Genomic DNA, 25,877 nt, shown 5'->3' on the forward strand with positions numbered 1-25,877 from the left:
TACCCCCCACTTACGTGCTCTCTAACATACATACATACATACATACATAAAATCTTAGAAAAAAACCAAAGAATTAGCAAAACACCGATTACACATTATACACCCTGTTCATGTAACGGGATTTCCTTAGGCTTCACAACAGCCCTCTGAGTCAGGTTTAAGGTAATTAAATTATTTGCTCAGTAACATTATGCAGATAAGCAATGGACTCAGAATTTAAACCCAGGGTCTTAATTACTATAATTTTTTATATACAGCAATTGATTATGTAACTCCTCATCAAAAAATACAAGCAATTCTCATGCTATGCTTCTTCCCTAGACTCATCAGCTGGAAGTGACATGAGAAATCATGGGTAACAATGCCCTCATTTTATTTTTAGTTCTCAACTTAACTTTGATGCCAAACAGGCTATAATCATTGAGTGGAATTTACTATGAAGCCAGGTGGCAGTGTGAGACGTCTGCCAGTCTACAGAGAAATGCCTGGCACCAGAGGGTGGAGGGTAACCAGGAGCATGGTGCTCTGCTTGGCAGCGGGGCTGGGGCCACTGGCTGCTTAGAGACCAGTGATTCTCTTCAAGTAGGAACCATGGTGCTAATTACTTGGATCAGTGGGGACAAGTGCAGCAAGGAAAGTATTAATGGCGTTTTAAAGCCCCAGGAGATTTCCTATTACCCGAACAGCACCTTAGAGAAGCATTTGCCTCGCAAAAGGGTTCACTCACTACAGGGTACCTTTAAATATCCAGCTTGCTAAAGGAGTATGAAATGTGTTTGGTTTTGGAAGAGTTTCCTCTTTGCACAGCCTGACAAAACCATGCAACTAATGGCACAGAACTAAAGTAGGGCATCTTCAGAGTGCCTTTGTAATACTAGGATCTATGATTCTCCCTCAGAGAGGAGATAATAGTCGCTTCAGTGAAAGGATAAAAATTCTCCAGCCAGGGGAAAAAATCCTTACTCTCCTTTGCTACCTCACAGTGGGGGTGAATAGAATTTCCAATCCAGAATTGCAAATCAAATTTTTAAAAACCTCAGGAAATAATCATGAGAATCTTTCAGAATGCCAAACTAACTTTAAAAATGCATTATATAATCACAAGATAGCTAATTACTACTACTTCAGTTACTTACGGGCTAATTTGTGGACTCGTCTGTCAACAACCGTAAATGTTGAGTAAAATGGAAAGATTTTTAATTCCGAAATTTCCAGAACAGAGGGTATTTTTTAATGAGCATTTACTCATAATAATCTAACCCTTCCCAGTGAGAAATATTTCCCCATTTCTCCAATATTAATAATTTCTCTAAAAAATTTAAATAAAACAATCAGACTTATACTCTCCTTCTACAGAGAGAATATTACATAAATCATGATTAGTAGTTTTCAGTGTTCTGTGAAAGTTTTGGGATTCTGTAAGTATGTGATTTGATTTTAATTACCTTCAAGTTAGGATGAAAAAAATACTTGATTCACATTTCATTAACTTGATACAACAAATTAACTTTTCTGCAGTCCTATAAACTATACTCTCCTAAGGATTCAGGATGAACCCTGTGTAACAAACCACTTTAAAAGGAACATACCTCAACATAATATAGGCCATATATGAAAACCCACAGCTAACAACATACTCAATGGAGAAAAACTGACAGCTTTTCCTCTAAGATGAGGAATGAGACAAGAATGTCCACTTTTATTCAGCATAGTACTAGAAGTCCTTGCCATAGCAATCAGATAAGAAAAAGAAATAAAAAGCATCCAAAATGGTAAGGAAGAAGTAAAACTTTCCCTGTTTGTAGAAAACATAGTACAAGATATACAAAGCCCTTAATACTACACCAAAAAACTACTAGAGCTGATAAATGAATTAAGTAAAGTCAAAGGATACAAAATTAATATACAGAAATCTGTTACAGATCTATAATGAGGAAGTAGCAGAAAGAGAAAACAATCCCATTTACCATTGTACCAAAAAAGAATAAAATACCTAGGAATAAACTTAATCAAGTTCATGAAAGACCTGTACTCTGAAAACAATAAAACATGATAAGAGATTGAAGATGACAAACAAATGGAAAGATATTCCATGCTCATGAACTGGGAGAACCGATACTGTTAAACAAGTCTATACTACCCAAAGCAACCTACAGATTTAATTCATTGCCTTTCAAAATACCAACAGCATTTTCACAGAACAAATAATCCTAAAATTTGCATGGAACTACAAAAGACCCCAAAGAACCAAAGCAATCCTGAAAAAGAAAGAACAAAACTGGCCGTATCACAATGCCAGATTTCAAGAGACATGACAAAGCTATAGTAATCAAAACAGTATGGTACTGGCACAAAAGGAGACACATGGATCAACGGAACAGGATACACAGTACAGAAATAAACCCATACGTTTATGGTCAATTAATCTTTGACAGAGGAGAAAAGAATATATAATGGGAAAAAGACAGTCTCTTTAACAAATGATGCTGGAAACACTGGACGGCTCCATGCAAAAGAATGAAAATGGACCACTGTCTTACACCATAAACAAAAATAAACTCATGATGGATTAAAGACTGAAATGTGAGACCTGAAATCATAAAATTCCTAGAATTTTATGCAGCAACTTCTCTGACATTGGCCATAAAAACATTTTTCTAGATATGTCTCCTCTGGCAAGGGAAAAAAAATGCGAAATTAAACTTTTGGGAGTACACCAAAATAAAACGCTTTTGCACAGTGAAGGAAACTATCAACGAAACAAAAAAACCTACTGAATGGGAAAAGATGTTTGTAAATGATAATAACTGATAAGTGGTTAATATCTAAAACATATAAAGAACTTACACAATTCACCAAAACCCCCCAAATAATCCAATTAAAAATGGGCAGAGGACACATACATTTTTCCAAAGAAGATACAGATGGCCAACTGACAGACACGTGGAAAGATGCTCAACATCATTCATCATCAAGGAAATGCAAATTGAAACTACAATGAGATATTACATCACACCTGTCAGAATGGCTAAAATCAAAACTCAAGAAACAATGAGTGTTGGCAAGGACGTGGAGAAAAAGGAACCTGGGTGCACTGCTGGGGGGATGCAAACTGGGGCAGCCACTGTAGGAAACAGTATGGAGGTTCCTCAAAAACTAAAAACAGAACTACCATATGATCCAGTAATTCCACTACTGAGTATTTACTCAAAGAAAATAAAAACACTGATTTGAAAAGATAAATGCACCCCTGTGTTTATTACAGCTTTATTTACAATAGACAATTATGGAAGCAGCCAAGTGTCCATCAATCAGTGAAAGGATAAAGAAGTGGTGTGTGTGTATAAATATATACATAATGGAATATTACTCAGCCATAAAAAACCAAAATCTTGCCATTTGCAACATGGAGAGAGCTAGAGAGTATAATACTAACTGAAATAAGCCAGAGAAAGACAAATACCATATGATTTCACTTATACGTGGAATTTTTTTTTTTAAAGATTTTATTTATTTATTTGACACACAGAGACAGAGAGGGAAAGAGCAAGCACAAGCAGGGGGAGCGGCAGGTAGGGGAGAAGCAGACTCCCCGCCGAGCAGGGAGCCTGATGCGGGGGCTCCATCCCAGGACCCTGGGATCATGACCTGACTCAAAGGCAGCCGCTTAACTGACTGAGCCACCCTGGAGCCCCTATATGTGGAATTTATGAAACAAAACAAATGAACAAAGAAACAAAAAGAGAAACAAAAAACCAGACTTAAATACAGAGAATAAACTGGTAGTTGCTAGAGGGGAGACGGGTTGGGATGGGTAAAACAGATGAAGGAATTAAGAGTACACTTATTGTAGTGTGCACTGAAGTAATGTACAGACTTGTCGAATCATTATGTTGTACACTTAAAACTAATCTAGCACTGTATGTTAATTATACTTGAAATAAAAAATGAAATGCAGTCAGCCAGACACACAAAAACAAAACAAACTGTTACCACTTGTAGCGACTTATGTTGTAATTCATTGTTTTCAAATACTTGACAAAACAAAACACAAAGTAAGGCCCTTTTATTTATTTTTAATTTTTTTTCAAAGATTTTAAGTAATCTCTATGCCTAATGTGGGGATCGAACTCACAAGCCCTAGATCAAGAGTACACACTCTACTGACTGAGCCAGCCAGGCCTCTCAAGCCAAGGCCCCTTTAAACTAAGTCTTTCTGTTGTTCAAATTAGTCTTTATCCCTCACTAAATGACCCTATAAGAAGTGTAAGTTTAAAATTACAACCCTTCATAATACCAAAAATCTTTTTACATATTGGGCACCAGGTGAGGTTGTGTTTTGAAAAGATTCCTTGCCAGAATATAAGGAGGGGCTTCTGGCTGGATCATCTCTAAAAGTGATACTGGTTTTGATGTTTTTTTTGGCAATATTAAAGATAGCTAAAATGACTTGATACATGTTCAATCTTAAAAGACCAAAATGCTGCAAAATTATCATCCATGAAACTATGAAAAATCTGGCAAATATCAGTACTTCCACCATCACCTTTTGAGCCCAGTTTAAAAGACAATGCCTCTTTTTTCCCCACAATGAAGCTTGATCACAGGAATGTTTAAATAGTAGTATGTCCGTGAAATAAGATGCTGGGCCTAAGGTGAAACTAGGCAGCATACATTTATGGCGGATGACCAATTTCTTCGCTCTTATCAAATTTCTGAAATCTAGGAAAGTCATCAAATTCCATTGTCTCTTATCTTATTCCAACTCCAGGGAAAATCTAGGAAAATCTCCTCTTGTCAAATTGCAACAGCTCTCGGTTTCTAAAACCATGGCTTTGTTCATTAAACAGAGTTTATTGTCTGGAAAGTGAGATCTAAGTAGGTGCAAGCCATCATGAATAAACAGAGACTTTTCCAACACTACATTGAAAGTAACTGCAAGGCAAAGCATAATTTAAAGCCAGTTATGCCAGCAGCTACAGGCTAGAAACGAGATACTAAATGTAATAGAAGATCTATCTTTAACACATACTCCACTTGCAACAGAAATTTGAAGTAAAACCGAGCTATTGTTCTCACAGTCCTGCTTGGATAAAGGTATCACTGTTCATTGTGTCCTCTGGTTTCCCAATCACAAATTCCCTCCTCTTCCCTTTCATGTCAAACTATTTTCTTTAGCACAAGAACAGTGGGCAAACATTCCTTGGTAAACCAAAGTTTTAAATATAGAAGAAAAAAAACAATGTCATACCACTGGATGGTGATCTAACCATCTTCTGAATTTAAACCTGCCTTGGCCTCCAAACCTTCATGCACTTGGTTATTCGTTAGGCTTTTCACGTTAGTATGTTAGACATGGTAAGAGAGTCTACTCCAAGATGCTTTAAAGAGCTATTTTCAAAATAATTTTCTCTGCTGGAAACCCTTGATGAATTTCCACTTTCCATGTTCTGCTTTTAAATTTACTGAATCAGTCACAATGAGCTAGAACACGCAGCAGTTTCAAACAGTTCCAAAACCTCCGTGACTTAAGAGACCAGAAGAATCTTTGCCGCACATTCTCCCAGTACAGGCAAACTAGCAGGAGCTCTGCTCACCACAGTCCCCCAGGGACCAGAAAGAGGGAAGGAGCTGTGCTAACTGATCACACGGCAGCACAGTGAGAATGTGGTGCCTCTCACACTGGCTCCTGAAACTTCCTCCAGAAATAACCCCTGGTTACTTGAGTCCTATTTCTTTGGACAAAACAAGCCATATGACCATATTTAACTTCAGAGGAAACAAGAAAGCACAACCCTACTTCATGAGCAAGGGGGAAAATGAGAATATTCAAAGCTGCTCCAATGATTCTTCCAAATGGACAGCTAACACTGAATCGAAGACTTTCCAGATCTTTAGTACACTTACTTAATGTTTACTTCTGATCCTTCTTGAATGAGGCTGAGAGGCTTTTGATGTGGAATTTGCAACGGAATGAAAAGCTACTGTGCTGCTGGAACAGGATGTTAAGCATCGGGAGGGACTGCACGTGGAGGAGCAGCTGAGGGTCTGGAATCAGGATGGACCCAGCCCCACTTTCTACCTGTGAGGTCTACGGGGCATTTTAACCTGCTGGACATTCAGATTCCACCTCTGTAAGGCTGGGACATTACTACATCTGAGAAGCTGTCATGAGACACAATATTTCAACTAATATTTCTCTGCTTTGCTCAGAACCCTTCACAGGGTAGATGCTCAGAAAATGGACATGGCTGCCAGAATTTACACATAAACCAGAACTACCTCAAACTCCTCCACTTGTAAAGGCCAATGAGCAATTTCCTGACAAGATATGCTTGGCTGCACAGTTCTTCAAGATTCTATAATCTTACCAAGCCTTTGGCTCTATCTTTACCAAAACATCATGAGGCTATATTTCTTTTCCTAAGTATGTACAGCACTGATACTTGGATTTTGTATCAATTGCTTGAGCATTTATTTCTAACTACTTTCAATCCAAAATAGAGCTAAAATATTTGAACTGATCTAACTGCTGAATTTACAAGGTTATTATCTAATCGGCTTTACATGACATGAAGCTTCATACTTACGGGTGTTGTTACACTGGCGGAGTATCAGTCAGGTGCTTAGTAAATGTCTTTGATACATGGTAACTCTTAAACGAAGGAGAGGAAAAGGATTGAGAGATCCTTTGATCGGATTATAGGTTGTGTTATAGGTTGAATCGTGTCCCTGAAAAAGGTGTGTTGAAGTCCTAACCCCCAGTACCTGTGAATGTGACCTTATCTGGAAATAGGGCTTTTCCTGATGTAATAATGTTAAGACGAAGGTATCAGGGTAGGCCCTACTCTATTATGACTAACGTCTTCATAGGAAGAGAAAACAGAGACCATGGGACCATGTGAAGACACAGGGACATACAGACACAGAAGGAAGGAAGCCTATGAAGACAGGGGTGAAGATTAGAAGTTATGCAGCCACAAGCCAAGGAATGCCCAGAGCCACCACAAGCTGGAAGGGCAAAGAGGGATTCTCCCCTAGAGGTTAGAGGCAGCATGACCCTGCTGACACTGATTTTGGACATCAAGCCTCCAGAGCTATAAGACAATAAATTTCTGTTGTTTTCAAAGCCACCCAGTTTGTGGTACTTTGTCATGGCAGCCCTAGGAAATGTACATAGTCTGGAACCAGGAGATGCTAACACGTGGAAGAAACTTACAAGGATCTTCAAGGAGATGGGGGGAGGGGGAGGTCACCCTTTGTCAAGAGTGTCAAAGAATCATTGAATGAAACTAGGACAGGAATTGGACACTGTGAGATGCCCATTTGGCTACTGAAGAGCTGTGCGACCCTGGGCTTCAGGGACTCATCTCTAAGGTCCTAAGTTACCCTCTGTGGTGGGAAAGGCAAGATGTGGTAACGGCTCTCAGCAGACAGAGCAGTCTCTGTTGCATATGAACTGTGATGAGGGCTCCGGACGAATATAGCACCGTCCTGATTAGCACTTCATACACAGTGAGTCATTTACTCCTCACAGTGACCTGAAGAGATGTGGACTGTGCTCTCCCACACTTCACACTCGAAAATTCTGAGGAACAAAAAAGAAACTTGCTCCAAGGGATGGAGCCCACATTAGAATCCAGGAGCTCTGGCCCCAGAGCTGGTGTTCTTTCCTGAGGTTAAACAACTCACAGCCAACTACAGTGATGTGTTGGGAACCCACTGGCCCCCACTCCTCAAGGGACCACACCTAACGTATAAAAGAACACTAGCCTTTATCTAGCAAATCAACACTTTTGGTTTGGGGGTTTCGTGCCCTTAAGCTCTTTCCTAGAAAGAAAGGAGGTTAAACTAGCTCTATTATAGTTTTTTTCTCTACATTACATTTTCATAAAAAAATGAGTATGAAATGAAATAAGTCAGTAAATGTTTATCTTAAAGAATATTGATATTTAAGGTCTTTCAAAATTAATATTAGGTAAAGTCTCTTTTCCTTAAGGGCAAAGCAGGTCTACAGGTGAAAATACTATGTCTCTTATAAAAGTAATGAAAATGTTAGCAGACTCAGCATTTTAAGATGGAAAAAAAATCCTCTGATTCCCTTCTGGAAGTTATTTTATAAATTCCTAAATTTTATTAATTATACATATGAACACAGCGTGTACAGCGCCATCATCACTTCCCAAATCCTTACAGAGGACAGCAGCGTAGGTCCTACCGGCCTGCAGTGGCAGCGGCCATGCTTATGGGGAGCTCACTGCACTGTGCTCCTTCAAGGCAGCTTAATCCAAATGCCACCTGCCTTTGAAGCTTACCTCAAATCCTACCTTCCACAAAGCCTTCCCTAGTCACTCCAGCCGTCCGTGGTAGCCTGAATTTTTCAATTTTATAAGCCATATTGCATATTCCTCAGAACCTGTGTCGTGCCTCACACAGTACAGAGGTTCAACTGATGTTTCCACGAAAGAATAGCAAAGGAAGGAGTGGGAGGCATGGTAGCATCTATACCAAAGAGGCAGAGTCACAGTTACAAAAAGTCCTTAGTTCCTAAGACAATTCTTTCTCCTCGGTAACTCACATATTATGACTCCAAGGTGAAGCGTCCCCATCCCGTGTTTATCCACTAATTCACAAATACTTATGAACCATCTACTCCTGCCAAGTACTCTGATAGGCAGAGAAGCTTCTACAGTGAACAGAACAAAAATTCCTGTCCTCGTGGAGCTTATGTTCTAATGAAAGCACAGACAACAAACAGAAAAAACAGTAAGCTATGTAGCATGTTAGAAGGTCCTAAGTGCTAAGAGCAAAACAAAGCGAAGAAGGGAACGGGGAATGGCATTTGGAGCGGGCCTCACTAAGTAGTGGTATCTGAGCAAAGAAAGCAGGTTCCATCACCCTGAGAAAGAGCTGGAGAAATTGTGGGATGAGAACAGCAGGAGATGCAGTTAGACAGATAAAGGAGGGCCAGACTAATTAGGGCCTGGAGGGTTGTAAGGACTCTGGCTTTCACCATGAAGCTGAGGGATAGCCTCTGGGGACTTGGAGCAGAGAAGTGAAACCATCTTACTTGCGTTTATTTATCACCTTCTTCCTGCCCACCCACTTCCCTGAGAGGCTGGGACACAGCTCAAAACTACTCAGACAGATAAATTTCAAATAAATCAAACAGGAGTTTGACTGTTACCCACAGGAAGAGAAATCCAATCATTCGGTGATGCCAGTAAAACCACATGGACATTTTTACCACTGACTGGTAGAAATCGCCACAGTTGATTTTTTTCGTATTTATAATTCTGTGACAGAAAACATACACACACTGAAAAATTAAATGAATTATAAAGATTCAATATACTAAAAGAGAACAAAGTTCTTATCTTCAATAAATGACTAATAAGTCTGACTTGTTTAAATGAGAAGGAAAAGGAAGAGATGAGACACTGAATCCATAATGGGGTTTTCTATTCTCCCGAGAAATGATGTGGTATAAGGGGATTCTTAATGGAAAAAAGCGAGAAGGTGGCTGCCTTGTTAGACTATGTGGAAAAGACGGGAAGGAATGATGAAGGAAGAATTTGAAACAAGTGCTACTGTAGTAAAATCAGAAGGACCAATTAAGAAGGAATGGAGGACATTAGGAGAAGAAAGGGAAAAATGAAAGGGGGGGAGTCACAGGGGGAGACGAACCATAAGAGACTATGGACTCCAGGAAACAATCTGAGGGTTTTAGAGGGGAGGGGTCGAGGGGATGGGTTAGCCCAGTGATGGGTATTAAGGAGGGTACATATTGCATGGAGCACTGGGTGTTATAAGCAAACAATGAATCATGGAACACTCCATCAAAAACTACTGATGTACTGTCTGGTGACTAACATAACTTAAAAAAAAAAAAGGTAATTTTGTCGTTCTTCGGGTCCTATGGGTAGTGTCGGTGTGTGCAGATACGAGTTGCTAGAACACTTTTGAAACATGCAAATCGAAAGCACAATTTTGGCATTTTACAACAGCAGAGCATTCCAGATACACCATATTTTAAAATGTGAATGTGGTTTCTTTTTAACAGTATTAAATCTTTCATAATCCTCCTGCTGTAATTCAAGGTCATTGAAATTGGGAGGACTCCACTTCCAAAATTAATTATAAAAATAATGGTCATGAGGTGCTGCTTCAGTGAGAATGTCTTATGATGAACAATAATCTAAAAAAGTCCTTTTTTCAGATCACTGATTTTTAAAGCCATTCCCACAGACACTAAATAAATGCATTATTTTCTAAACTGAAAGCCCTTGGCCATCATTATTTGATTTGTGTTTAAAGTATTTCTGTGGGAACTGAAGGAGAACAGATCCTATCTGTATCTTATGGATTATGAAACCCAGGTCTAAAGTTTCTGGAAGATCCAGGTTTTCAAACTTCTATCCCAGTTACTTATCCATCAGATTATCAACAACAGGGTAAAAGGCTGGTTCTATTATATATATTTGTCCAGGAGCAGGGCACTGAGAACACACAAGACTATAAACATGCATGCTTAAAAGAAAATCAATTCCAGTCCAACAGCTGTATTGGGTATTATATAGCTAATCTAATTTGAGCTTTCAAGTAAGCACACGGGAAAAATCTGCTGCACTTAAATATTATGCTTTGTAACCACTGGAGAATTTATTTTCTTAAGATAATTAAACCAAAATGCATTTTAAAACAGAAGGGATTTACCTTCTAGCTCATTAATTTATTGGGTTTGGCAACATTGGAAAAAAAAACATTCTCATACCATGGTTTGGATTCTGCCTTGCCAATCAGGCATATTGGATGTTCCCAAAATACATTTGGATTTTCTGCAAATTCTTCAAAACAGCTGAACTTCAATTTATTTAAATTGTTTTTAAGAATCAAGAATTAGAATAATTAAGAGATTATAGACGTTCAAATGTTTTTAAGTTCCTTGGTTATTTGTAGCCTACCAAGTGAGCTGAAAAGCTGTGTTAAATCTTAAAGACACCATGAATTTAATATAAATCTTGGATATTGATATGGGTGTTTTCCTAGATAATTTGATAGCAATTTTAAATGACAGATTTCAAATAAACATGCTCCTTGGTTTAGTATTAGACTAATGATTGGTTCTTTTCTTCTCCTTCCCTCTTTAAAGTTTTTCTGTAGTTATACAGTAATACTTATAATGGCATAAAAAGCATGCTATTTATACGTGAAGTAGTAAACTCAGCTTCCAACAAATGCATAGTTGGGTCCACAAGATCACTTCCTCATCACTTCAATAATCCTTAGAATCCAAAGCACCACAAAACGTATAAGGATAAAGAGAAAATATTATGGCTTTAATGACTAAGCCCAAGCATCTCTAAAGTTCCGAAAGCAGGGGCGCCTGGGTGGCTCAGTTGTTAAGCATCTGCCTTCTGCTCAGGGTGTGATCCCACGGTCCTGGGATCGAGCCCCCCATCAGGATCCTCTCTGTGTCAAATAAATAAAATCTTAAAAATAAATAAATAAATAAATAAATAAATAAATAAATAAATAAAGTTCCGAAAGCAAATGTCTCCTCTCTCTCTCTCTTTTTTTTTTTTTTTTAGATTTTATTTATTTATTTGACAGAGATAGAGACAGCCAGCGAGAGAGGGAACACAAGCAGGGGGAGTGGGAGAGAAAGAAGCAGGCTCATAGCAGAGGAGCCTGATGTGGGGCTCGATCCCATAACGCTGGGATCACGCCCTGAGCCGAAGGCAGACGCTTTAACCGCTGTGCCACCCAGGCGCCCCAAATGTCTCCTCTCTTAATGGAGTGTTGTGTACAACAAAATGTTCCAGGTGCTAGAATATAATTGGCTTAACTGGGTAAGAAAGAGAGAGGGACAATCAGAAACTATGCCAACTATCACCCAAGTGCCAAGGAAAAGGGAGCTCTCCTGAAGGGAATGAGTTTCAATTTGCTTAAGTCACCTTCTGCTATCAGCCAGAGAGAACAGCAGCAGTCCAGAGATCAATCTCTGAGAGTGAACAGTTGTATGGTCAAATCCCAGCTTGCAAGGAGCTAGTGGACCCGAAGAGCTACATTCCAACTTTCAAGGGGCTTACAACTCAGCGGACGGATAAACAAGTTCCCGTGACAATTGACAGGGCGTAGTTTTCCAAATTAAGGTGCCTTAGAATCACCTGGAGGGCTTGTTGACCCCATCGCTGGGCCTGCTCCCAGAGAGTCTGATTCAGCAGATCTGGGGTGGGGCCAGAGAACTTGCATTTCTAGTAAATTCCCAAGTGAAGCTGATGCTGCTGGTCTGGGAGCCACAGTATGAGAAAAGAGGGAAACAGAATTAGGATTGTTTGACATTTCCTACATATTCCAAGTGAGAAATGCCAAGGCCTGAGGGGAAAAGAGGGTTGATCTGTCTTATTCTGTCACAAACGATCCACACTCACTAACAGAGTTCCTTAGAGGAGAACAGGAAACAAAGAATGAAGAAGAACTGAGCTTGTAAGTGGGGGTCAATGTAGAGGGGAGAAATGCTCTACCTGGTACTACTTTTAGTTCCTAAAGAACACTGTTTTGTTGCAGAAAAGCTTCAACTTCGCTACTGCAGCAGTGCCCTGTCAAGCCTCCTTTAAGAGGCTTGGAGAGTTTCTTGCTTTTGACATCCCATTTGAGCTCCAACTGAGGAGGAAGCCTCCTGATTCAGGCCACGACCACCTCTCACCACATCACTGTGGTGATCACCACCCAGTCTCCCACTTCCGCCCCGAAACCCCTTGCAGTGAACTTCCAACACGGACGCCAACGTAGCCATTTAAAAAAAAAAAAAAAAAAGAGAGATGAATCAGATCATGTCACTCCTGAGTTCAAACCTCTCCAATGGCTTCCCAGATCCTGAAAGTAAAAGCCAACACCCTCCTCATGGTTTCTAAGCCCTGCATGATCTCACTCTGTGTGGGTGGCTGGCAGGAGCTCAGTGAGTTCATCAAGTGAATGAATGATCAGTACTTGAAAGCAAACTGTGATTACATGATAGAGGTGCCGTCCCTTTCCTCTCCCCCGTGTACCTTATCCTTGAACATGCTTTCCACCACAATAAACCCAAGGCATATGACCTGCCTCATCTATACCGGCCATGTCATCAGTGTTTATTAAGCACAACTGGGGACTGTGGGCTGGGGCCAGCATCAATACAGAATTCAAAGGGGGAGGAGCCCCAACCATATGTTCAGAAAATAGGAGGATGAGGGAAAAGCAGGTAGGGAGGGAATGAGGTAGGGAAGATGATGTCCAGGGTTTCTGTCCAAGGAAATTTTGTCTCATTAGAATTTCAGGGAAGCTGATCAAATCCTGTATTTATAAACTAACTATATTATGGATAATACCCAAAAGACTTCTGGTCAGACAGGACCAGAGAGCGCTCCCAGAAGTTTTGAGTAGGAGTAAGGCGGAAGACAGGAGACGGTGATGGAATGGACAGGTTTCTCTGCCAAGGGAGGGGGAAAATGAATGACAAGCAGACTGCAGAATTCATATGCTTAAAAATTATTTACACAATTCCAAATGACTTCTCATTTCAATCTACATAGTGCATTTGGGGAAATAAAGTGATCAGGGAAGGTGGAGTACCAGAGGGAGAAAATGCACTATTACTCTGTCGTCAGCTCAAAGTCAAACAGGAAATGAGTTTGTGACTGATGTATAAACATGTATTGGAAAGAACCGCCCCACTCCCAATCCTGGTACCACCATCTCCCTCACTGACATTAAACACCATAGGCAATTTCACTTTACGTGACAGTGTTTTAAAAAGGTCATTTGACTAATATCATCCCTCTATGGTTAATTTCTATGAGAGGGGAACAAAAACCTCAAAAACAGGGAATTAATTATTAAAACTTGAGCTGTTGGATAAAACTGTTGGCTTTATTTTTCACTGCAAACCATGGATTTACTCTTGAAGGTGATTTGCTATTGTAGAAAACACGTTTTTAACACTTCTTTTCACTTACCCAAATTAATTCAAGGAGACTCAAAGAACTAAATCTGATTGAAATTAAGGTGAAGGCTTTCTGGTGCCCATGACTAACGTGAGCCTGTGAAGAGTCTGCCAGTTCTGGCTGAGCGGCACCGGAGTGCAGCCAAATTGGGGGTGATCTCCTTTCACTGTAGAATGCGCAAGCCCGATCACGGCCGGCCAGTGGCGGCGCGTCACCAAGGTGCCTCAGTATCGAATAGCCCGCAAAGATTCTAACCCAACACCAGAGACTTCAGCCGTACAGAGGGTGATAACAACCCTTATCCACAGCACCTTCAATGTAGCATTTTTATGCTGCACTGAGCGAAATATAGAGGCCACTCAAGTTACTCACTTTATCAGGAGTTAAAATAGAATTGCTGAAACAGCAGACTAGCCATGGACACAAAAACAACACAAAAGCCTTTTGTTTAAACAATCCGTAGTGCCTTGTTAAGACCTGGGTCATTGAAATGACTGTCTTTGCTATTCTACCTTTTGTGTGTTGCTTACCAATAAAAAAAAAAGAAAAGAAAAAAAAGGCAACATGTCTCTTAACCTACTGAAAAAGCAATGGCTGTTCGTTTTCCCTTGCTCTTACATCAGACTTCCCGCTCACGGGGGAGCTCCTCTTTCAGCGCTACTGCACTCAGGGTAGTCGGTTAATTATACAAAATTTCCTGAGCCGTCAAATCCAACAAGAGAAGTTAAACAAGCTCTTTTGCCCATCATTTCCATTCTGTTAATTCCTCATCTTTGTCCCTGCTCTTCTCTTTCCTCAATAGAGAATTTGGTCCATTGTTTCATCAGGTTGGGCCACTTTCCCTAAGGACAAAAATTCCAAAAGAAGTTTAATGAAATACCAAACATAAAAAAAAAAAAAAAAGCTTTTAATAACATAGAACATGACCATTTGTCTTTGAAAAGCCAACCTAATTAAATTCACAAGCACTGAACAAGAGCACGGAATGAAGTCATTCTTCTCACCAAAGCCCTAGCAATACAGCAGCGACAGAGTGGGGCCACATTTCTGTCAAACCTCTGACACCACCTAATGAACAACTTCACCATTTCTTTCGCTCCATCTCAAAACTTTCCCAATTCTCTGCCTAGGACACACAGGTGGAAACCTGACCTCTGCCTGCACCCCCGAGTTCAGGGCCTACTGCTTCCTGCCTCCTCAGGCAACACCCTCCATGTTCTCTCTTGGTATCTGTGTTCTTTCCCCTCCTCGCCGGCTCCTTTTGTCTACAACCATGTTTTAATTGGCTCTAGTTTTTACAACAAGCAATAATATTACCTCTATCTGGCCACCACCTCAAAATACTGTCCCTTATTCTCTTTGTTTTGCTGACATCAATTTATTCTACTTTCCTGTTTCTCAAAAAATTACTTGCATTATTTTTCTGCTTATTATCTGGCTTCTTACATCCAACACCTTCCTTGAAACTGCTCTTTTGAGGGTCACCAATGGCAGCTTAATGACCAGCTCAGTAGCCTTTCTTCAGACTCTCTTGCCATCTGCGAGCCTCATGAAAACTGCCCATCTTGACTTTCTTCTTCCCCAATTACTCTTTTACCAACTTCTCCTTCCCAGCCCCCTAAAATAAAGGCTTCCAGGCTCAACCCTGCGCTCCCACCACTCTCCATCTCCTCACTCCTGCATTTGCACCCCTCGTGCTGTGGCTTCGGCCCTCACCCCTCTCCCGAGTTCTAGGTGACCTTTCCAGGACCTCCACAAACACAACAGTGATTACAGTCCGATGGAATACCAAACATAGAAAAAGAGGAGCTTTTCATAACATTACCATTTGTCTCTGTAAAGTCAACCTAATTAAGAAAAGCACCAGACTATGTGCTGGGGTCGCACAAATGACAAGAGAAGGTCCTGCTCCCAGCGGTCTCGCTGTCAGGCAGGGAGATGAATGAGTGACCACCATTCCACAGCACAGACGAAGCAGTTGAAAGGAGCACTAGAAGGTTTTGTGGGAATGTATGGGAAAGTGTAGAAGGAGTGTCCAAGTCTGCCCTAGAGAGTCCAGGAAAACCTCGTGGGGGCTCAGACGCCCACAAGATGATGCTTCCAGGGAAATGGGAGTCAGCCAAGTGTAAGAGATTATGATACAGTAGGAAGAAGGGCGAGACCAGGGCACGGGGCGGAGAAAGGGAGCACAAGACAAGCTAGCATTCCAATGCAAGGACTTTATCCTTACAGGTGAAGGCACAGGTAAGAGCGTGGGTGAAGGGGTAGGCGGCATGAGGCTAGACAAACAGGGTAGATCATGAAGGTTCTTAGGTGCTAAGGAGCTGTGTGTGTGAGAGGAGCTCTTAAGGAATTTTTAACAAAGGAGAGACATGATCAGATTTATGTTTTAAAGACAACACCCACGGGCAGGGGTGAGGCTCCGTGATACCACCCTCATCAACCTTGTTACTCACACCTACATCTTATCTCTCTGGCTCGCTTTAAGGGTTGGGGAAAGCAGCAACGTCATTCCTCTCTGACTCAGCCGTAACATCCAGCCCAGGGCTTACCTGTAGAATGCACTGAACTTAGATAGTCGATAACCCAGTCTGTCAGGACTTCCGCTCAGCAGCAACTTCTATCCTGGTGTCAAAAAACTTCACGTATGTCACCCTTAAGCAGCTAGCTACCGAGAGGCCACGCAGCATTTTTGAGCTCGGAGGGGAACTTAGACATCATCAATTGTTTTCCAGAGTGGGAAGCCAAGGACAAAAATGGGATACGATTTTCCAACATCCCACAGGCTACTGGCAGCACTGGAATCAGAATTCTGGCCTTGCATCTCAACAAAATGTCAATGCTGCTATGTTTTAGGAAGGTTGAGACAATATATCCCTATCCCTGTTGAGTGGCTTTTTCTGAATAATGTACCACTTTCCCCACCTGAATTCTAGACCTCTTTTTATTTAAACTAGAAAGTAAGTTAAAATTCTATACGAATGAGTCTATGTTATTTAACGTTTCTTACTTATAAAATATTAAAAACAACCTTTCTTTAAACAGTGATACTTCCCCTTCTTCTACCTATCATTTTACCTAAGGATTCTTCAGGAAGAGCACAGGTAATGACCAGGCAAAGAGTGCTGTCATTGGTCCCTTGTATTTCCCTATCCCTTCTAAAGTCTGTGTCTTTTTTAAGTCCACTGAAGTACTAAAGACCTGTTGGCATCCTAAAAATAGATACCAAATACCATTAGAATGAAACAACAGTTACAGATACTTGACACACCCTATGTCCCAAGATGTAGCTTCCCTCCTTTCTTCTCTTAAACCTGCGTTTCAAGGAAAGCAGGACTGAGTGAAGAGCGGATTTCCAGAGCAACAGTGAAGCCCCACCTTTAGGCATCCACAGGCGAATCTGCATTCCCTAAGGGAATCGGCTAACAAAACCAAAGCTGCCCTCGGCCTTTAGATATTCCAGCGAGCCCTGCCCCTACGACCTTTCTGAAAGCTGATGGCAAGCATCAAAGCATCTCCTCAGTGCCTTCAGGATCTGAGATCCAGACAGACAGGTGTGGGCTGAGCAAGAAACCTCATTTCAAATCCTGACGTCGTCATCTATCAATTGCAAAGTAGCCATAAACTAATTCCTTCACTTCCATGGGCCTTGGTTTACTTATCTACAAAATCAAAAGTGGGCTTAATCAGAGGATGTGGGAGGTCCCTTCCAGCTCTAGCAATCGAGGCTCTTTCAGAGGCTGATGGTGGGTGGGAGAAAAAGTCACCTTGCTTATGTGGATGAAATGAACCTGGGTGTCAAGTGTCTGTGGCTGTCCTTGTCATCTAACCATGCTTCTGATTCTGTTTCTCTCGTCCCCCTGCCCACAGTATATCTCTGGAGCATAACAGGTAGGAGAGAAAGCATCAGCTAAATCAGGACAGCCATTTGGGAAAGAGGGCTGAGATTTATAAAATCGTATCTGTATTCCATTGCACTTAAAATGCACCCTTCCCTCCACAAACACTGCTTCCAACTTAAGGGGCAGGTACTTTGAGATATTTTACAAAAGTAAGTTCATTTTATTCCCATGAACACAGATATGATGATCTTTATAATACAGATGAGAAAACAAGGTCAAAATGTCAAGGAAATAAAACTCAAAACTGAACGCAAATCAGAGATACCTAGTACATAACAGGCAGGATTTGAACCCAGATGTGACACATGCTCTTTTCATTAAACCTGGATTTTCCCTACTGGAAAGCAAGAGTATGAGGGTTCTGGAGTTTAGGTCATATTCTACTTTTCGACCAAGGTAATGGTTCTATTGATATTTGCTTTATAATTATTTTTTTAGTATTTTATTTATTTATCAGAGAGAGAGAGTGTGCACGAGTAGGGGAAGGGGCAGAGGCAGAGGGAGAAGCAGACTCCCCACTGAGCAGGGAGCCCAGACTCGGGGCTCCATCCTAGGACTCTGGGATCATGACCTGAGCCAAAGGCAGAGCTTAACCAGCTAAGCCACCCAGCCACCCCTATAATTATTTATTAAACTGCACAATGTTTTAGGTATTCATGTTATATGTCATAGTTTTTAAAAAGTGACAAAAAGGAAAAATAATTCAATGTTTAGCACAGGTAGGCAAAGCAGATGTTCATCTTGAGTATGTCCGAGGCGGTGAGGAGATGGATTATTCCAGGAAAGAGAGCTCTCGGCCAACAGCCACAAGGCCATACCAACAAAGGCATCTCCCAAACAGTCCTGTGACACCTTACAACAGGTGGGGCACCCAGGAGGGGCACCTACAGACAAAACCACAGGACCTGCGTGCCCAAGGCAGAGAGAGAAAATAGCCAAGTCACCTCATCAAATGCAGAGAGAATCCCACCACCTTTCCCGAACAGACTTATCTAAGCCAAAGGCGAACTAGGAGGCTTCTTGATATAAACGGTAGAGGCAGTGACCCTTAGATAAAGTCTGTATGTCAGGAACTGTCAGAGGAACCTGGCTGAAACTACTTGGAAACCTTGTCCGTAATTTGAAGAAAGGTGTGCCATTCTCTAGCGTTGAACAGGCTGGTGAGCACACACGTGCACACACACAAAAACCACTGTTTTTAACCGGTTGGTATGAACAGTCATTTCTTCACATTGTAAATCCTCAATTCCTATAATAAATATAACCCACTGACTGTGAATTAACGCAGGCCAGATCCACCCTTCCTCCCTGTGCTCACACTTCTAATTCTAGAGCCATAGAGCGGGCTGACCTGCTAAAATGTATTTCTTCAGGAAGGACAGCTGTGACTGGAGAACATTTTCGATACAACAACAGATGCTCTGTGAACTAATTCTGGCAGGAGTGGACATGGACACAGTAACTAAATTGCCTGTTAAATGTACTGTGAGAGATTGTGTTTCTCTCTCTCCCAGGTTGGGCTTTTGGGGGATGGAGCCTTGAAAATAGCATGTCTTTTATTTCAGCTTCAATATGCTCATAATTGTCAAATGAGGTCTACAGTTCTAAAGAAATAAAATCTGAACCTTTCGTTCAGCCTAACCATGCTCACCCCCATCCCTCAACTCCCCTCTTCCCATTTAATGTGGCCCTTTAACTAATGCTAAAAATTATCCAGATAGATATTTAGTTAGATAAGGGCTACCCATCATCACATCTAACTCAGATAAAGTTCATGAACGGTTCCAACAACTACTGAGATTGAAAGGGTAGAATTCTTCTGGAAATTCAGTTAAAAGATAAAGTGAGAGACTATGGACTCTGGGAAACAAACTGAGGGCTTCAGAGGGGAGGCGGGTGGGAGAATGGGATAGGCTGGTGATGGGTATTAAGGAGGGCACGTATTGCATGGTGCACTGGGTGTTATACGCAAGTAATGAATCATGGCACTTTACATCGAGAACTGGGGATGTACTGTATGGTGACTAACATAATATAATAAAAAAATATTATTAAAAAAAGATAAGTGTTATAGACAATGGGATCCATCTTCAGAAATTAACTATTCACTGACAGACAGATGTCCTGTTGAGCCAAGTATCAAAATACTATTTTTAAGTCTATGTACATGTTTGTATTGTCGTTAGCACTAAATCATTACCTACATCTCTAGTAACAAATCAATAAAATCTAATCATTTGGTTTAAGAGCATGGTCATCAAATTCCATCAAATTCTCCAGAGAGTAGCCAACAACAAATACAAAAGATCTCTGCTCTGTTTGGACCAGAATGGAGAAGACTTGCACATAGAAGACACCTCTCCAGGCATTCCACATGCCACACAATGCCCACCTCCTCTTCAATGGCAGGATGACAAAGTGGGCAAGTGGGGAGGGGGTCTCCCAATGCTTTTCTTTTCCAGCTGACTGAGCTCTCCACCTGCCCGCTGTACACCATACACATCTCCATTACACCATTGTCTGTTTACTTCAATCTTGACACAAAGTAGCAGGCTCAGCTCTTTAAAGTCAGGGACCCATGAACTTTTATTAGTTCATTTAAAAACTCTTGGCACAGCGCCCCCCCAAAAAAAGAACAAAAGCAAACAAACAACAAGAAACTCCTAGCATAGTACAGAATTGACGCTCAAACGCTTAATAAATTGAATCTATTATCCGTCTTTATGTGCTAACTCAAACAGCTTTTTCATAGAAACATTTTTTTAGTAAACCCATTCCTTCCTCACTCTACCGACCTTAAGCATTTCTGTATTACTTTAATAAGCAAATGTTTACAACATTTATTAATTTAACTAGTACTCATTATATCATCTCCCTCCGTATTTTATGATCCTCGAGAGGACAGCTGGGCGCCCCTAAAACCTGACAGAAGAACTAACACGATGAGCATTTAATGATTATGAAAAAGCACCAACCTATTTAACATTGAAGAACAGTATTCCTTCCTTAAAATTATGGATAAGGTCATAGTAAGAAGAGAAGGAACAAAGCAGATTACTCATTGTGAATAATAAGCTACTTTTCTCTATTTTTAAGCAAAGAACACTGAGGGCAAATTAACTTAAACTGATAGCTTTATATACCTTATACACCTTAATAGTGCCATATATTCAGGGACTGGATTTTTTTCTTCTAATCTTCACTGATAAGGAGGTAATAAATGCTCTGCACTTGTGTTTATTAACTCAGGTTGTGAACATGGTGTATGGGAAGTGTGGGATGGGAAGTTCCACGCATGCGATTAAAAGTAAATAAATGAAGAGGAAAACAATTCAGATGCTCTTTCTCATCTCATCTTCAATCACTGTTTTTAAAGTTATTATTTATCTAAACATCTCTTCAGGAGTATTTAAATCCAGACTTTAAAAGTTGAGCTCCAAGAATCTTCCAAAATTATTAACTTTATTAACGGTAAATCCCTTAGATGAAGCATTTTAGGACCTCAGAGCAACTGCTAAAGCATTTACCTTTTCAAAATAAAATTCAAGTGTAGGCAAAACCAGTGGTGATGATATTTCACATGGCTCTACTGAATGATCAAAGGGAAAATAAAATCAGGAAAATCTACACACAGATGTTCAGTTTTCTCAGGAAAGAAAAGAGAAGCTCTGATCTGATACTTGCGAATAAAAGAAAGAGTCAGTGAAGCACAATTTCCTGGAGAGTGATCAAAAAACCAGCCGGGCCCGAATACCCAGACTCACACACAGCTTCCTGAAAGCGCTCTCTACAAGCCAGACCATGCAGAGCTCTGTTGTTCGTAGCTCAGAGAGAAATGTTAACAATGCCACTGCCTCTGGGGTTTGTCCTGGGAACTGTGCCATTTAATATTCTTATTAATTATTTGGTGGAAGAAGGTGAGCTGTAAGGAGAGAAGCTCTTGGTCGAAATGTCCTGAAGATAAATTGCTAGGTGGGGAAGGGATGTAGAAGAAATTTTAGTTGGATTTAGGTACATCATGAAGGCAACAAAGTCCAAGTGCAATGCCAAGGCCATACAGAAGAGCCCAACTAATGCAACTCTTTCCATTTAAGCTTACGGTCACTAAATATATAGGTTAGGCAGACCACATGAAAAGGGGGACCCAATAATCTCAGCTCTGGACAGTCCAAAGCCAAGGCTGTGGGATATGAGATACGTAAGATACATGAGGTAATGTAAGCATTAGAAAAAATTCAAGAAAAAGTAAAACTATCATCTAAAATGTTTGTATAGTTCTGTTCAGAATACCAAACCTATTGCGAGTCTAGTGATAGCTATTCCTTCTTTCTCGAAGCAGAAATTATCTGCTTTCCCTAACTCCTATATAGCAATTTTTGGCACATCTCTTGAGAATTTTTCACATTGCTATTTGTACTATAGAAATAAGTATAAATTCCTTAAGAGCCAAGACCCTGCCTTTGTAGCCTACACTTCTGCCAGAATAAAAGATTTCCAACAAATGGATGTTGAAGGCAATGTAATCCAGCAAAACATGGGCTCTGCAGCCTCTCACTCTCCAAATTTAAATCCTGGTTTACCATTAACTAACTTTAAGATCTCAGGAAGTTTCAGATCTGTGTGTCTCCGTTTCACCACCTGTAAAATTCGTATAATAATAGTAAACAGGATTACTTGGGGATTAAATGATATAATACGAGTAATGGGCTTAGAACTGAATCTAGCATATAGACAAGTATTTAATAAATATTAGTTGGGGTCCTCATGCTGGGTTTTCCTTGAATCAATAACAGATTTTCTTCTAGATTTAAGTCTTTCACAATTAGATAAGATGCAGGACACAACCAGTTAAATTAAATTTCAATTTCAGATAAACAATAAAACAAGAAGAAATTTTTAAGTTTTTTTAAGTGATGTCTATACCCAACGTGGGGCTCAAACTCAAGACCCTGAGATCAAGAGACACATGATCCTCCAACTGAGCCAGCCAGGCAGGTACCCCAACAAACACTTTTTAAATAAAATGATGTCCCAAATATTGCCTGGAGGAGGAAACTGATAGAGGCAGCAGCATCTGGCAGAATAAGAACATTAGTTTGCTTTTTTAAGGAAAAAGTCACTGAATCTTAAAAGACATTCCTTCCTCTTTTAAAGAACAACTTCTTTACCACTTTTAAGAGAAGCCCTCCTTGTCACACATTTACACTTCTTATCATCCACAGTAAACTGAAGTAAAAATGAAACTTTGAAACTAGATAGAGGCGGCTACTCTTCCTGTATTTCCTACTGTCCACAGTGAACTCCACCCACCTGCTGACAGACCCTATGCTTAATAGGAGAGCAGCTGGGTGCTGCCCAAGTTCTGAGAAAACAAACCACTTCGAACTCTTTCAAAGTCTATATATAGGTCCCCTTTCTACCCAACTTGAACTAAACAGGACAAACCATTACAAAGTATTAGCTTTAACAAATTTGCCTTGAATACCTACAATGGTTTAAAAAAGGCAGTGGCAAAATTTCACCTGTCAGCAGGGGTTTATTTGGATGACATTAGTACTGGTGGTTTGAACATGCTGAAGAGTTTCTAAGCAGGGGTGGCCTCTGGGAGGACAGACTTGCATGTCAGTAAGTCGGCAGGTTTCTACAGAGACCAGAACATTATTAGGCATGTATTAGGTTGGAAGTATTTATGATCTCTTCTAAAAAAACAGCACACTGTGTGTTCACTACAAATAGATCTTCTTTTACAAATAGCAATCACATCTGTGCTTTCAATTCTAACGGTCACTAACCCAAGAACAGCAAGCTTGCAGGATGCAATCTTACCCCTCAATACTGATTTGAGGTTGAGCTTGGCTTGGCGGTGCAGGTCCTCCACACAGGGTGGTCTTGTAGTGGGAAGGAACACATTCTCCTGCTGGTGCCATGGAGCAGTGTAGTGGACTGTCCATCTACTCTCCTCATCGAGGTTGGAAACCGCTGCAGAAAGAAAGGCAGAATAAATTCTGGTGTCAAAGTAAGCTTCAGTGGCTCCAAATATTTTCCATCAAGATGGGTTCTTGGTTTCTAACACATCCATGAGGTAGGGCCCAACAAAGGGGAAATGGAGCAAATTCTCAGTAAGGTTTAATCTTAGGCTCCAGGGGTCCTTCCCACCGTGTTCTGTCTCTAAAGGAAAAGCCGAAACTGTCCATCATCGCCCACAATGTTTTGGTAGAACTGTTTCCTCGGTTAATTGCTTCCCAGCATTTTAGGCCCTCCCTCTACTCCAAAGTTAGAAAACAATTAAGAAAATTGATAGAGACCTCCAATTCCTACTTAACTCTGCCACAATGAGTATTTATTATCCAATTGCACAATGCCATTGCAACAGTAAATGTTACATTGTCAAGACAGAAACAAATTTCCTACCAAGAGGTAGAGACCCAATCTTTCCCCTCTAAAGCATTACTTTAAAACAGCACTGTAATAAACTCAATTAGAAAAAAGTAAGCATAAACGTTCAGTGAAATATATTTAAATAGCATATCTAATAGAAGTAGAAATCAATTTGTGCTATAAAATTTTCTCTACATTTCCTGCTTTCATGGAATACTCTTTTTTTAATGGAATACTATTATATTAAAATACTTGTTTAAAAATTCCAATGCAAGTGACCCTTCCCAACATAATCCAATTCAACTGAGTTTTCCCAATACAAAAGAGTACATCAGAGGGGAAACGATAGGTAATCATGAGAGTACCCTCAATCTCCATAATAATTTTCCTTGACCCCCTAGGCCTTGGGATCTCTGTGTCTATTTTGTTTTTTCCTGAAATACAGACTGATTTGGAGGTACCAGTGGAGCCCAACTTGAAGCTGACAGCACCAAACATATCCATCAACAATCTGTAATCCTTTCTATGTATCTGCTGCTGTAAGCCAGATACAGGGAGAGACAAGGGAAGTTTAAGAGAAAAACCCTGTGCTAAAACATTTCCTGGGGGTGAAAGTAAAACCAGCAGATCCTAGAATTGTGAGCCAGGGGCAAGTCTTCCCTGACTCTGATGTATACTATAGAGTGCACACTGAGCGTACACGTTTATACAAGGTAGCATGGCCCTAGAAACGAGACCATAAAACAGATTCTCCAAGTACAATGAACAAGCATGCATCAACTGTTGATCTTTTCTATTTGAACATATTGTAAATTAACTCAAAGTACTTAATAGCACAGTATTAGAGCTACTGCAACGATCAAATGAACTAATATATATAAAGCATGATTGTGGCAGGAGCAGTAAAATTAATCTAATGGAGCCCCTGACTTCAGACCTATGGCTGAAGGGGAACTTGGCCTTTCTCCGCGCTCCTAGGAACCTGAGTCACAGGTTAGCACTCGCCTATAGCCCATCTTTTCTACAGCTACTAAATTCTGTAAGCCTCATCGCCAAATAATTCATTTCTCAAATCATCCCAACTTCTCCATAAGTTGCTAAATGGGAAAATAAACACCATGAACTAGACATCAAGCTAAAAACAGAATTGTCTGTGTGCTTTCTGCTTTTAATGTTTGACAAAAGCAGCATGTAAATTAGGCACCTGGTATTTCACGTAACCTCTTGTTGAACAAATTCTTTGCATGGTGCATGTAATTATCAATCTTAATATACAAAATCCACAAAGATCAGATATAGCCCTTATTTACGTGCCTGAGCATCCCGAACAGGGCGGAACTCACCATATGTCCCCCAAAGAGTAGCCATGGTTAACTGCAATGTTTTGTGCTGATGTGCATTTATTTGGAAGACTGAATTACCACACTTCATAGCTGAAAACTACTGAAAAGTGAAACTTCCTATTTGCCAATTACAAATCCAATCCAAGTAATGGTACTTGTGTCTGTGCAATCACACCATCGGCCCCACTGTGCTGCTACCAACTGGCTCCTATGAAAGAACAGTTGTCTCTTCTCTGGAGCATCTCACTCCTGCCAGGGCAGATTTTAAT

At 40.5% G+C, this 25,877-nt stretch overlaps 1 protein-coding gene across 9 annotated transcripts in view; it reads right to left on the reverse strand.

Annotated features, from left to right (window-relative positions):
• The window catches only part of NHSL1 (NHS like 1), a 290,075-nt gene that overhangs the window by 39,982 nt on the left and 224,216 nt on the right, over nucleotides 1-25,877 (reverse strand). For all 9 annotated transcript variants that reach the window (XM_087865526.1, XM_087865523.1, XM_087865524.1 and 6 more), the window contains one exon: nucleotides 23,714-23,866. In XM_087865526.1, coding sequence (XP_087721652.1) covers nucleotides 23,714-23,866 — 153 coding nt within the window. The remainder of the gene's footprint in view (nucleotides 1-23,713; nucleotides 23,867-25,877) is intronic.

This window comes from Ursus americanus, chromosome 11 (assembly GCF_024610735.1).
Source record: "Ursus americanus isolate L20-20 chromosome 11, mUrsAme1.1.p, whole genome shotgun sequence".
NCBI lineage: Eukaryota > Metazoa > Chordata > Mammalia > Carnivora > Ursidae > Ursus > Ursus americanus.